Genomic DNA, 14,303 nt, shown 5'->3' on the forward strand with positions numbered 1-14,303 from the left:
GCAAATATGAATAGGTTGTTGATATTCTTACTTAGAATCAAAATGATACATCATATTGATTTAGGAAAAACAGTTGAAGAAAGAAAGAAAATTATTGGTCCTCTCATTAGGAGTGGTGAGATTACTTTAGGTGGCTACAAAAAAGCAAAGATCTATGGTTTACTTACATGCTCATCTGGAAAACGAATGAAGGTGGAAAACAGAGTTTTCTTTAAATCAGAAGAGGAGGCTTTAGCAAATGGATACAGACCTTGTGGTCATTGCCTGAAAGAAAAACATGTACAATGGAAGAGAGAACAAAATAATTAACGATACATAAAAAAATAGTAGATCGACTATTTTTTATTGTGCGATCAAACAAACTTTCACTCGAATATATTTCTTCTCAATACCGATAATTTATGATATCATAGTGGTCAAAAGAAGCTTGCAGATGAATTTTATCAATTTAGTGGATTGAAATTATAAATAAAAAATACTAAGCTTAATTAGTTATAATTAAAAAAGAAACCATACTTAATATTGTTTATTAATTGTACTGCGGGTTTTATTGCAATAAACTAATTAATAAGAAGGGGGAATATAGTATCTGTTCTATGTTTTCTTCTTGAATGACCTATAGGGATAATTACAAGATAGATAATTAAAATTTTTTGGTGAACTTCATATAAGGCTCCATAGTTGAATGGTACAATACTACCTTTGGGTGGTAGTGGTCTGGGTTCGATTCCCGGTGGAGCCCCAACTTTTATCCTAATGGTAAATAAAAGGACACCGCTTGCGGTAATGGTTTGTGTAAGGAATCCATTTCCAGAAATAATCAAGAATTCCAAGAAATCAGAATATCGAACTATATAAACAATTCACACGAAACCTTGAGAGTCACAATTATTAATCTGAACTCTCAAGGTATGTATAACTAATATTCAATGCATTAAAAAAAGACAATTATTAATCTGAACTCTCAAGTGTTCTCTCTTTGATTGTATTATATACAATACTCTGATTTATTCTAGATAAATCCATCTTGTTACATTGGTAGCATCCTCGATCGACTTGGGTTCGATTCCCGCAATCTGAAAAACCCCGTAAATCTGAAAATCTCTGTCTTTGCTGCTGTTCCAAAGTTAAGAGGGTTCTTTGTAACAGGGGGAGTATGTAAGAAGGTTCATCTGTGTGATGCTTGTGGAGCAGATGATAATTAGTTAACTTCCCTTTTGGCATAGCGGGAAAACCCATTGGTTACAGTTTGTGTAACCAATTGGTTTTTTTAGATATTGATTGAACATAATAAGTTCGTCGAATAACGAATGTACGATAGCAGAAGTAAATGGGTGAAGAACAAAATAACAAAAAAAACAAAAAAATGGGTGAAATGGACAGTAGTAAGAATAGGACCGTCGAATTGAATTGAGCACTTTAATCGTGTTTTCTGGTAATTCTATAAATATAATTCAAAACAGAAACTAGCGATTTGTTTACTGATCAAGTTTAAATACTTTGGATAATGATATTTCAACCTAAAAATCATCCTCTGACTTTAACTCAAGTGGTAGAGTGTTTTTGACTGTAGTAAGAATCACAAGAGTTATCAAAAATGTTTCACATATACTCAAATGAAGTAGTTTCTTATCTTCTGATTCATATCCATTGTAGATGTAGTTAAAGCATCAATAGGATTGTACAATGTATATTTTAGTTAATATTAACTATCTTTATTCCAAGTATGTTAAACAAATGTAGATTGATCAATTCGTATTGGAATCGTCATCACTTGTATCATCATCTTCATTATTTAAAATAGTTGTAGAATTTGTCTTTGAAATTTGATCCTGTAGGTTGCGAAGCTCTAAAAGATCCTCTCTCTTCTCTGGGAAATAACTTAGGAATTCACCCAAACTATTAATACAACATTGAACGATTGCTGTTGACTTTAATGCGGTTATCTTTGCCTCTGATGATGTTAATTTGAATATGTTTTGTTTGAATAAATTACTGTATTCACAATTAGTAGGAAAATGAAAAGTGTTTAGTTAGATATTATTGGTTTTGTTTTTTAACATAATCAATTTAAAACTTACCAATAGAATAAACTTGCTAAATGAGATGTTAATTGTCCAACTTGTTTCTTTAAACCAAATAGAATCAATTCATTGGTGATATGTTGTAGATCGAATACCATTTGTGGATATCTTTCATTTTTACTACCGATTTCAATTAATTCCTTGAGTTTCTCTATTGATTTGATATCTTCATTTGTTGAATCATTTGGTGGTGATGAAATGGTTGTTGTGTTGGTGGTATTGGTTTGTTGTTGTTCAGCAGCGGTGGTTGTTGGAGATGTTGTTACATTACCACTTGCAGAGTTGGCAGCAGCAGCAGCGGCAGCAGTAGCAGCAGCCTGTTGTTGAATTGATAGTACTCTGAACCAGAATTTCTTGAATTTTCTATTGAATTTGGTGATGATGTACTCTAGATTTCTATAGTGATAACCACCCTTGAGACCAGACGATGTAGAGAATGCAGTGAGATTACCGATTGTGATACGAAGTGAAATAACATGCTTCTCGCTGAGTCTATTTCTATTGTAAACGATGATATGTTCCTCAAAGTACTTTTCTTTCAAGAGCAAGTTGGAATTCTCGAGGATCGCTTGAATATTTGGATGAATAGAGATGGTTGTTGATTCACCGGCAGAGATAATACCACTCTCAACACAGTCGACAATAAAGAACATCAAGTTGGAACGAACACAGTAATGTAGATCGGCTTGTGCAAAGTTGTTGTAAATAGAGATATCACGACTTTCACTCTCAAAGTCGATATCAACCACTGATTTCTTGATCGAAGGATTAACGTTACCGCTGACGGCAGAGGACTTTAGAGAACTAGATGTGCTTGTTAACAGCAATGATGAACTGGCTTCAAACGACTTTTTAATCTTTGATGAAGTGGATGTTGATGTTGCGGATACAATTGCATTGGATTCAGAGGGTATTGCTGTTGATGATGATGATTCCAGTGAATTTTCCAAAGGTGAGAATGTATTTGGTGAAGTTTGTTGTTGAGCTACTACAGTTGAACTATCTTTCATTGATACACGACCAATAAATACAGTGTTGTAATCTGATAATCTAATTTGTGGATGTCTACAGGTAGCTTGTAAGTTGATTACAGTCTGGAAGTCACGAATCAAACGACAGTTTACAAAGATCTTGATATCCTTTTGAACAACATTTTGATCGTCGGTCACCGTTGCAAATGAAGGATGGAAAAAGATGTAGACTTTAACCGATGAATTGGCAGCGACATACAATGTATTGAAAGAACGAAGATACGATCTGCTCAGCGAGAAGCAAACTTCTGTACAATCGGTTGGCAATAGACTTGTTGTCAATATGAAATCCAAAGGCATAGATGATGTATTGGCAATTATGAATGAACGATCAGTGTAAGTTGTATTGTAGAATACATCACCGAGATTGATAGAAGGCGAGTCTTCTTGACGTCCATCCACCCAAACTTTGTAGTGAGTGTTTTGCTTGGCAACAACATCCATTGTAATATGAATAGTCTTTTGATCACTTGGATTATTCTTATTCTCAACTATGAGATACGCAGAATACATATCCATTCGTTTGGTAGAGAATGTAAGAGTGATATTATGACGACCGTGTGCTTCAATCTTTCCACTGTTTCTACTCATACCCAACCATTGTTCATCCGATTGTTTGGTTGTAAAGATATAGTATTCAACTGATTTACCAGCACTTATATTCTCCAATGTAATCTCCCATTGTACGTTACCAGTGGTATATTCTTGTTGATTTAAATTGATTTCATAACAATTCTTACTCTTTGGAATAGGTGTACATCCTTTTAATGAAATACGTTGTGGTAAATTAGGTTGTGGTGTGGTTTGTTGTGGAGGTGTTGATTGAGATTGAGATTGAGATTGTTGTTGTTGTTGTTGTAGTTGATATGGTGGAAGTTGAGTATTGATTTGAGTTTGTGGAAGTGTCAATGGTGATGATACCTGAGTGGATAACGACTGGGTGGTGACGTGAGGTGTTGATGGGTCTGTAGAGGTGGTCGATGATGAGCTAGAGGATGATGTTGGTGTACTTGAAGAGACTTGAGAGGAGTTTACAGTTGGCGATGAAATAGGTTTATTTCCACCTAGAATATTGACAGCAAGCTTTTGAGTTTCCTTGTTGAAAGTATCGAGTGCTGTAACTTGTACTTGGAATGTACTGCTTGGTGGCATATCTTCGTTGGGTAACTCAACATTGATATCAATTGGTAATGATTCATTCGGTTGGATTTCACCATCTGCTGGCGAAATCTTGATGTTTGCAGGGAAGTTGGATGCTCCACCCACAAATATTGGTTCAACAGCGAATTTCATTGGGAAATGAGTAGAGAGATTACGAATCTTAAAGTAATCGGTGAGCGATGACTGTAGGATCTGTTCTTCTGTACCATCGGTATTGGTAATTCTTGCCATGGAATTAAAGTTGAGTTTTGCTACAGAGAGTGAAAATGTTTGACCGGCAACGATAGTTCCACGTATTGGTATCACTTCCACCGGGTAAAGATTGGTATTGATACAGATCTTACCGAATGGTGAAATCTGATCGAATTGTTCTTTCAATCTAGAATCGGGACGTGGTTTGGCACGTAGTCTCACTTCGATCAACTCTGATGGACGCAACGAGAAACTTGGAATTGGTGCATTCGATGATTTATGAACTACTTCTACAGTGATCAACTCTTGGATGTTTGGTAGCAAGTCGATATCAACATTGATCTTTAGTACTTTGTTTGATGTATTTTCAATGGTAAACCATTCATCTGCTTGAGAACTGGTGCCTGGAATTGGTGGATGATGAATGTTTGGTAGTACGAATTCACCTTCGACCAAACGACCAAAAGAAATGACACGAAGAGTATGATGCAGATTAATGTTGAATTTCAATGGGTTATTATGATTGTAGATATTTTCAAAGAGAATCGGTAGAGTGAGTGGACCAGCTGTTTGTTGTTCTATCTTCTTTGGATCGAGTGAGATTGAGATTTGACGAGACTCTGATTCATTGATTTCGAAATAACCGTCTTGATCAAAGATCGAAGAGGATGATGACGATCCAGTCGATGCATTAATAAGATTGGATTGAAGTCCTCCACTTCCAGAGATAGATGTAGAGCTATTGATTCCTGGTGAAACAACTTGTTGATCTCTCTTTAGCAGCATATCGGTGGAGTTGGTTGTGCTGTTGGCAGCGCTTGGCGGTGCGCTCAGCATAGACGAACCTGAAAGTGCTGACAAATTGGTGAATTTAATTGATTTCGATGGAAGTGGTAACGCTCTAATGTGAAGTGGTATCTCTGAAAGATTCTGAACTTCGATCATGATAACAACTTCCTTCCAACTATTCTCATATCCAATACGTCCAATATCGACACTCTCCTCGGTTAGAGCACCCAGAGACATACAATACGATCCATTGATTGTAACGAGCTTACTGATGTGTGTCTTACCTTCACCAGGACCGATTGGATAGTGAGTGGTATCGGAACGTTCGAAAACCAAAGTACCTTGGAATTGAACTTTTCTTCCTTTCCATAGTAATGACTTTTTCTTGGGTGTCAAGAGTGATTCCGGTTCCGGTGGATGAGGGTAGACGATAATCTTTTGGTCGTTGGTGAGTACGAATGGTTTTCCACAGAGACGCATAGATCTACGTTTGTCAGCGGCAACATTATTCACATTGGATGTCGGTAGTTCTTCAATCGATGGTTCGTGTAGGAACAACATGATATTGATATTACACTTGGGATAGATACGAATGTCGTACTTGAGATAGTTTCTCATGGTGAATGGATTCAGCAGAGTGTATTGAGTTCCTGTCTTGGTATAACCTTGTGAAATAATAAAGTCTGTGGTACGACGAGCTTCCTCCAGAATCACTGCAGACTGAACCGGTGCCACATAGACATCTTCCAACTTCAAAATATCACAACTATTAGAGTTGAGCGGTAGATTAGTTAGGAGTGAAGCGTCATCCACCAACAACCGGATGTTGACCTCTAGTTTCTGTCCTGGACAAGAGAGATTGGCAATGGTGACCTTCTCTTCGTACAATCCATAGACATTGGTGTGCAAAGTGAAATAGATACGTTCTTTCGAGAGACCATGCGAGACTTCTGCACCATCTAGAGTACCTTCAGTCTTTGAGAGTTTCAAATTCTTTGAAGGTGTCATCGTGTATTTCAATGGCAACAGAGTAGTGAGGTTGCTTATATTGAAACTACCACTGACCACCTCACCAAGATTACTAGTTGAACCGAGATCGATAAGAGTCTTACCAACTCTTATAATACTCTTTCCAACGATTGCAGTAAACTTTATGGTATTCTCATAGAGCATACTATGTTCGGTATCGTGAACCTTGATTCTAATACCACCGACCAACTCTCTGCAGTGACCATCGATATAATTCTCAGAGGTCATACTTGGTTGCAAACAAATATAGACAACTGTTTTCTCGTAGCCTTTCAAAAATATATTATCAGCTGGTTTTGTAAACTTTTCATCTTGGAATACAAATATTTGCATTGAAAGATTAGATTTTACACTGATATACAATGATTTCTAGAAATATATAAATTGTTATTAATAAGTGAATATGTTTGGTAGTAAAAATAATTATAAAAATAAAACAACTTACATGTGATAAATTATCTAATCTAAATGAAGAGGTCTTTGAGAATTTCTTTGATTTGTCATAGTAGCAATCACCGAAATCCAGGATTTGTGATGATGGTAAATCAGGGAATAATACATATTGTGGAGGTCTGGGACTGAGTGATACTTGGATGGTTCCTTCGTAGTTGCTAGATTTAACCAAGATGGTGTGTGTTTGTTTGCCTGGAACTTGTGGTTGACAGACAGCTTCCAGTGTACGACGTCCGTATGGTTCGATGACACCTTGCTTCTCCTTGAGAGTAATCGGACATTTAACCGAGTTGCCTCCTGAAGTTGAAGATGTAGATGGCACCATCAAAGAGAGATCATAGTTGACACGATGTCCTGTATGATTGGCGAGTGTGAAACGGAATACAATATCCTCGTAGACACGTACCTCTCCAAGGTCGAGTTTCGGTGGTGATATGGTCATCACCGTTGGTTGTGCAGCTAGTTTAGCGGTTGGTTTGATTAGAGTTGCTGTCGAGGTGATAATAGTCGATGATTTGGGCGAAGTGGTTGGACTCGTCATGACATTGGAGATTGGTGACTTGATGCTACCACTGCCGGCTTGGTGGTGGCCACCTACACCTGCGTCATCTGCTAGTTGTGCCTGTGAGATGTTCTGACGATAGGTCTCCTCATCGAAACAAATCGTTGCATTATAGTTGATCTTCTTTGTGACATCGCTATTCTTTGATTCGTAGACAAGAATAGATCCAATTCCATCTTCCTTTCCATACCACTGTCTACGTCCAGGCTTGGGAATCGGTGCGAAATACACCAAGATATTTTGAATTCCACCACCATCCACTTCAAAAGTGATTGAACTATCACCAATCTTTGCTGCTGGTTTAGGTGGAGCAGAGTTGTTTAAAAGTGAAGCATCTACTTTTTCAACATTACCGCCGCCGATCTCGCCATTTCCAGAGATAGAGTGCATTGGTGAGAGTACAGATCCATCAGCTACTTCCGACTCGATGGCAGGTGAAGTAGCTCTACTAACAGGAACAGCTGCAACCGATGGATTACCACTGTTTCTCAGCTTTTCGATCTGCATGTTGATCTTCAGTGCTTTCTCGTGTTGTCCTTTTCGACGACAGATCTTTAGCTTTCGCTCGAGTGCATCAATCTCCACCTCGGTCTCTTTGGAAACGGACATTGCAGAACGTTCCTCCAACTTGAAGAATAGCTTATTCAAACAACTCTCAAAGGAACTCGGGGAATCATCGATGATCTTAAAGATACGCTTCTGATTGGAGGTGTTGGTCACTGTGATTCTCTTGGTGATCGATTTGCCTTTGATCATGCAAACACCGAAATCGATATCCAAAGTATTCAAGAAGAAATGACGTGGTTTCTTAACGTTTGCCTTGATGTGAACGATCTGATTATTATTACTATCATAAATATTCTCTATAATCAATTTCTCATCGAAAATACCAGAGAATGTTGGTTTAAATACAAATTGTACTTCCTAAACAATACAATATTATAAAATTAGTTTTCTTATTATTTAAAATGAATAAATAAAACTACTTACTCTCTTTCTAAATGGTCTAATAATACCCATTCTATCAACATTTGCAATATTAAGATTACCAGAGGTAATAGAACCAGACTTTTTGATACGATATACCAATGGTACTTGTGTAAGATTATGTATCAACAATGTCTTTGTTCTATAGTCATATTGAATGATATTTCCAAAATTGATATTTCTCTGTGCAAGATCCATCATTGATTTACATACTTTTGTACTTATCTAGAAAAAGATGAATGAATTGAAATGAATTGATTTGTTATTATTATGATTAGTTTTAGTTTAATAATTATTAATCATAATTAGCCAATGTAACATACATTTAATTCTCTTGTTGGTGTACCAATAAGTGGTTTATCATCCAATTTATCCAAACCAATAAATAACTTTGCTTCCATATTCTTTAGTTTACCACCTAACCAAGGTCTCTTTGAATCGAGTACAATAAATACAATGTAGATGGTGATCTCTTCGTTTTGTGCAAGTTCAATGTTCTTTGCTGCTACCAATTGACCGGATTGTACGATGATTTCCAATCGTTTGTACTTTTCGATTTGCGATTGAATGTAGTTGGTTTCCGATTCAAAGTCGGTGAACAGCGGCAGCGTGTTATCTTCAAACGATGGTACCAATTGGGAGAGTGCAAAGTTACTCATGTTTGGTGTGCCGTACGACGATGCACTGTCGAGTTGCAGCGATGTAGAGTTGACGTCGCTATCCAGACTGTCTTCGTAGATGTGCAACTGTTTGTCGAGCTGCACTTCGAGTGTAGGCGAACTGGCACGCGAGTTGGTTCGCGAGTTGGTGGCAGACGATGCATTCGAGGTGTTCTGGCTGTCCAGTTGGTATGACTTTTTCTTGGAGAGCGACGAAGCTACCGATGGTGTCGGTGGCTGTGGAAGCGTCGGTGTCGACGACGATGCAGCCGACTGCTTGTTGACTTTGGGCATGGCGAGATCCAGATACTGAGAATTGCCAACCTTGCGATTACTATAGGTTTTCGAGCCGAGCGGATCGATCTCCTCGCCATCAAAGAACTTTGTAATGTAGTCGTGAACCAACGATTGTTTGGTGAGTTGGTGTTGCGTTGGAATGGCACTGAGATCACCGATATTCTCTTTGTAGAGTTTGATTTCGTCGGGCAGTGATGTGCTGAGGTTGATGGTGAGTTTCGATTTCGAGATATTCTTGATGTTGAACGATCGCATCGACGGACAATTGACAATGAGCTCGTCGAAATCAATGTAGTTTCGCGAGAACGGTGTTTCCAAGAGGTAGTAACGCGAGTGCACCGACATCGATTGTTCATCGACGTTGTTGGCGCGCACCTCTAGATACTGGTCGTTGGCAGTGTTCTTCATGTTGATAAAGGTGATCTGTTTGCGGTACTCTGGGTTGTTCTTACGTGGCAGATAGTCCATCGGCAGATCGAATGCCTGCTTCGGTGGGATGTGAATCTGGTGATCCTTGAACGCAATGACTTTCGACTGGTAACGCACTGAGATCTGCGCAGGCAAATCCGAGAGATTGACAATGTGTACCATGGGCGAGAGTGTCTGGCCAACCGTACAATCGCCAAGATTCATCTCCGATGGAATCTGAATGAGTGAAGTACAGACACGACTGGACACCTTGATGGTTTTATTCTTTGGTTTCGTAGACTTTAACGATTTTCCATACTTTAGGAGGAGACGGAATGTCTTGTTGTTCAGTCGTAGCGCACGTGGATCACTGGCCAGCGAAAACAGTGATTTCGGACAGTATTTAATTTGAATGACACGCTCCGATCCTGGATTGAGTGTTAGCTCATCGATGACCTCATTCGACTCTTGATGAGTACGTGACGATCGTCCATGGTATGCGGCGTCTTTCTCCTGTTGTTGTTGCTGCTCTGCATCTCGATGGTCACCAATTGCCATATTCTCCAATTTCTTCTTCTTCTTACTACCAGAGCTGCTGGTACTTTCCACCTCTTCCTCGTGCAACATAAACGATACCTCATCGACAAGATCACTACTAAAGTTGATCTCAACAGCATCCTCAGAGATATTCTTCACCGTAAAAGTACCATAAGTCGGTTCATCACTATAACAATCTCCCATATCAAATGAATTTGTACTAACTTGAATCAATTCCTAAAGGTTTATAATGTTAGTTGTTTTTGTTTAAATTCTTTAGTATAATAAACACTTACAGTTTGTTGTTCAGAAGTAACAGTTGAATGTATTACTATAAGTTCATAGTTGGAGGAATCGTTTTTGTTTTCTAGTTTGAATTTGTAGGTGGATTGGCCTGCAGCGTTTGGTTTGAATACTATTCTCATTGACATTGATGAGTAGCTGGGTACTACCTGATTCTCAGTGGCTAGAGGCAGTCCCGTAACATCGGTGAATTGAAATAAACTAATAATCTTTTCTTTACAATAGATAGAGAACACCAGTGGCATCTCCGATCGATTCCAAATCGTCAAATCCTTAATATAAGATGATCCAACTATACAATCATCGAAAATGATCTCATTTAAATCTACTTTTATCTGTGAACGACATATTCTAGTTACTACATCAACTACCAATTGTTGTTGTTGTTGTTGCTGTTGTTTATCTTGATTATTATCTGTTGCTGTTATTGTTGTTGTTGGATTACAACTAAAGAATATCTTTCCTTTAACTTCGAAATAGTTATTAAATCCAACGTTGTTACCGGTTGTTGGATCGGATTGATTCTGGTGTAGTAGCTGGTGGTCAGAGAGTAGTAGCGATGGTCGGAATGACATGACGATGTTCTTGGTTTGTAGAGGTAGCAGTTCGAGTTGATCGATGACATTGACCTCGTTAAACAACTGGTTAAAGTCATCGTCCTGCACCGGTACCTCTGTCTCTGTGTCCTGTAGATTCTCGTTGGTCGACTGGAATGCAATCTGTGCCAAATCACTTCGCAGACTAACCGTGAGTGGATAGTCGACCTGCGATTGCACCTTCAGGTTTCTCAGTACATAGGTATCCTTAAGTACGACATCGTCAATCTCCAATTTTCCACTGACAATACTTGTCTTTATAAGTTGTTGTTGTTGTTGTTGAACAGTAGCAGCAGCAGAAGCAGGAGAGGAAGTAGCAGTTTGTTGTTGTTGTACTCCATTACTATTACTATTATTATTATTATTATTACCACCACCACTACTGTTACTACTTATAGATGACATCTATTCTGTTTGTTTTAATAGATAAGTTTCTAATTTATCTATTAATTGTATATGATCTTTTATCACTTTTATACTACTAATTATAATGTATATATATATAAATATAAAATGATTAGAAACACAACAAATAGTAGTTTATATATTATTTTATATACAATACAATAATCTTATAAATGTTATAAAAAATCGTATGTGTATTGTATATGTATCTTCAGTTTTTTTTAATTTAAAAAATAATTATTATTTTTTTTTTTTTTGATATTTTTTTTTTTAAAGTCTTGTTTTTTATTTTTGGATAAAAATTAAATCATGATTTGGTGGTGTAACGAATTAATCCGAAACACTTTGAACCTCATGCATGTTCCGAAAACCAAATTATTTTTACTTTTTATTTAATTGTTCAACAATTGATTGAATAGTTACTTCTATATACAATACAACTTCGATCAAGAATTCCTTGGTGTCTTGAATCCTATAGAGACCTAACTCAGCAGATTTCAATTTACACCACAAAAATTCTATTCAATGTTTTTTGAGTGGACGCTCAACCATATATAAAAGATAATCAATATCAAATAATCTTTATAAAACTACCTCTTAAGAATAAAAACTATAATGAAATATCTTTGTACACAGAGTTATTAAAAAAGATCACAATTATACACAATCACTCTAAATGTTAAAAGTCAATTAAAGCTAGTGAGAAAAACAAAAAAAAACCAACATAGCGAACCACTTGCTGTTCACACATTTTTTTTTTTTTGCATGAAAAAAAGTTTGTGGCGACCGCAGGACACTATTTTTGCTATGTCTGGTCAAGTGTGGGGTTTTATTTGATTTTTAACAAATGAAAGTCAGTTCAAAGACGACAATCTTAACTATTTCAAACAATCACATAACATTCGATATCATTCAATAGCTGAATATTGTGATGATGCTGGTGATCTTGATCAAAGGTACAAACTTTTAACTGATCAAAATGTTTATGTATAGAATATAACAATATCTTGTGTATATATCCAAAGAACTAGTTGGTGGATAATAACCTGCCAAAAATGGCTCATCGAACTCTGGACCAAATTTTATCGATGTCAGATTCATTGGCAATGCACTTGGTAAACTTGATATTCCTTTGAGGCTGAACACATTTGAATTCGATATCATTCGATAGAGATTCTTTAAATCATCTTCATCGTATTCATTCAAATCGAAAATATCTTCTTCTTTTTCTTCGAAACAAACTTAAGTGATATTTGGTTTACTATTACTATTTTGATTGAATGATCTTTTTATTAATGATTGATATGATTTCAATTTGAATATTCCATTATAATATCTATTTTTTACTACTTCTTCATCTTCTTTCTCTATTTGATGAAGGATATTTATATGACCGGTATTAAAATATAGATATTTATCACGTTCTTCAAACAATCTTTTACAAACTAAACTAAAACATATTTTATCTATATTTTCAACTATCTTTAACAACAATAAAAGTGATAGATTAACAATAATTGAATAATAATAATAATAATAGATAAATATTAATAAATAAAATAGTTAACTAATTTTCTTAAGAAACAAAAAAAAAAAAAAGTAACATTGAATTGTTAAAATATTTGAAAAGAAAGTGAACAAAAATAATTGTATTTTATTATATTTTTGTTTTGATTAGAGGGCTCCTTTTCAATTGAGACGTCTCTATCAATAAAAATAACAGGTCCACTTCTTGCATTCCTTTCTCCTAAAAGGTGATTGATTTCAAATTTGTTTGTAGTTTTGTTTTTAATATATTATTATATTTTGGTTTTTTTTGTTTTTAATTCTTTGTAATTTTGTTTTTTTTAGAAAAAAAACTATTGAAGATTATTAAAAAGAATATAAATAAATATATATACAAAACAATTTGAAATCAATTTATCACCTCCCATGGAGAGGAGGGGTCATCCCTCGCATAAGAATGCAAGTTGACCCCACCCTTACCACGGGCATTTACAATCCATCCAATTGCTTGTAGGAGATTACTTCTTCTTGACCCATAGAGGAAATAACAGAGAGTGTTATCTCCGCAGAGTCATCGAAAAGTTTGATGATTTTCTGACGGAGCTCCTGGGCTACTGGTAACTTCAAATCATTTCTGATTGTTCCAGATTTCAAATCCAAAAGAGATAAAAATTCATCTTCGATATTAATCAACTATTTATGAAAAAAATAGAATAAATATATTAATAAATAAATTACAAATAAACAACTTTGTTAAAACTTACTTGATATTCAAATACATCTACAGTTGGAGATTCCAAATTCTTGACTGAGCTAATGCTGTGCTCGTATCTCTTACCGGTGAAGATGTCGATTCCAACAAAGTGGATCTTACATTTTCCATGTTTTCCGGTACCTGATGAGGACATATCAACAACTTTACAAGGGTGTTGTTGAAAGAGACAATACTAGTTATTAAAAAAAAAAAAATGTTTAAAAAATAATTTATTAGTTAATATTGTTTTTTTATTTTTTTAAATATTAATACAAACCTTTCCAATTCTAAGCTGTGACGCTTGCATTGGGGTAGTTAGTGATGCGATAGACTCGACAGTCATGGTTGTTTTTGAAATTAAAAGAGTAGGATTGTAAAAATAAAACTAAAAAAAGTTTATTAAAATTAATTATTTGTATTGAATATTTGTTTGTTTGTTTGAGTTTTGAATATGTTAACAAAATATATATAGATATATTTTCTCCCCATGAAAATTAAAACAGGGAAAATGATAAGAATACATTTTATGTGACAAAAAATTTAATTTGTT

At 35.8% G+C, this 14,303-nt stretch overlaps 4 protein-coding genes and 1 non-coding gene across 5 annotated transcripts; 2 read left to right on the plus strand and 3 right to left on the minus strand.

Moving 5' to 3' along the window:
- Positions 1-42: 42 nt before the first annotated feature.
- PPL_09874 (uncharacterized protein) lies at positions 43-1,205 on the plus strand (the record flags this gene model as incomplete). Its single annotated transcript, XM_020580662.1, has 2 exons — positions 43-279; positions 1,017-1,205. The coding sequence occupies 2 exons, from the start codon at positions 43-45 to the stop codon at positions 1,203-1,205; spliced, it is 426 nt and encodes a 141-aa protein (XP_020429249.1).
- PPL_09875 lies at positions 672-742 on the plus strand. The gene has a single exon. It is a non-coding gene; the product is annotated as a tRNA-Pro (tRNA).
- A 543-nt stretch (positions 1,206-1,748) lies between the features above and the next one.
- PPL_09876 (uncharacterized protein) lies at positions 1,749-9,652 on the minus strand (the record flags this gene model as incomplete). Its single annotated transcript, XM_020580663.1, has 6 exons — positions 1,749-1,995; positions 2,082-6,655; positions 6,732-8,225; positions 8,292-8,513; positions 8,612-9,125; positions 9,258-9,652. 6 exons carry the CDS (start codon positions 9,650-9,652, stop codon positions 1,749-1,751), a joined length of 7,446 nt encoding a protein of 2,481 aa, XP_020429250.1.
- A 221-nt stretch (positions 9,653-9,873) lies between these two features.
- On the minus strand, positions 9,874-11,493 carry PPL_09877 (uncharacterized protein; the record flags this gene model as incomplete). The annotated part of the gene is made up of 3 exons (XM_020580664.1): positions 9,874-9,922; positions 9,972-10,426; positions 10,486-11,493. The coding sequence occupies 3 exons, from the start codon at positions 11,491-11,493 to the stop codon at positions 9,874-9,876; spliced, it is 1,512 nt and encodes a 503-aa protein (XP_020429251.1).
- A 381-nt stretch (positions 11,494-11,874) lies between these two features.
- Positions 11,875-14,096, minus strand: PPL_09878 (Eukaryotic translation initiation factor 5A; the record flags this gene model as incomplete). Its single annotated transcript, XM_020580665.1, has 6 exons — positions 11,875-12,011; positions 12,540-12,734; positions 12,756-12,943; positions 13,493-13,692; positions 13,764-13,946; positions 14,031-14,096. 6 exons carry the CDS (start codon positions 14,094-14,096, stop codon positions 11,875-11,877), a joined length of 969 nt encoding a protein of 322 aa, XP_020429252.1.
- Between the last annotated feature and the right edge of the window lie 207 nt (positions 14,097-14,303).

Source organism: Heterostelium album, assembly GCF_000004825.1.
Source record: "Heterostelium album PN500 unplaced genomic scaffold PPL_scaffold11, whole genome shotgun sequence".
NCBI lineage: Eukaryota > Evosea > Eumycetozoa > Acytosteliales > Acytosteliaceae > Heterostelium > Heterostelium album.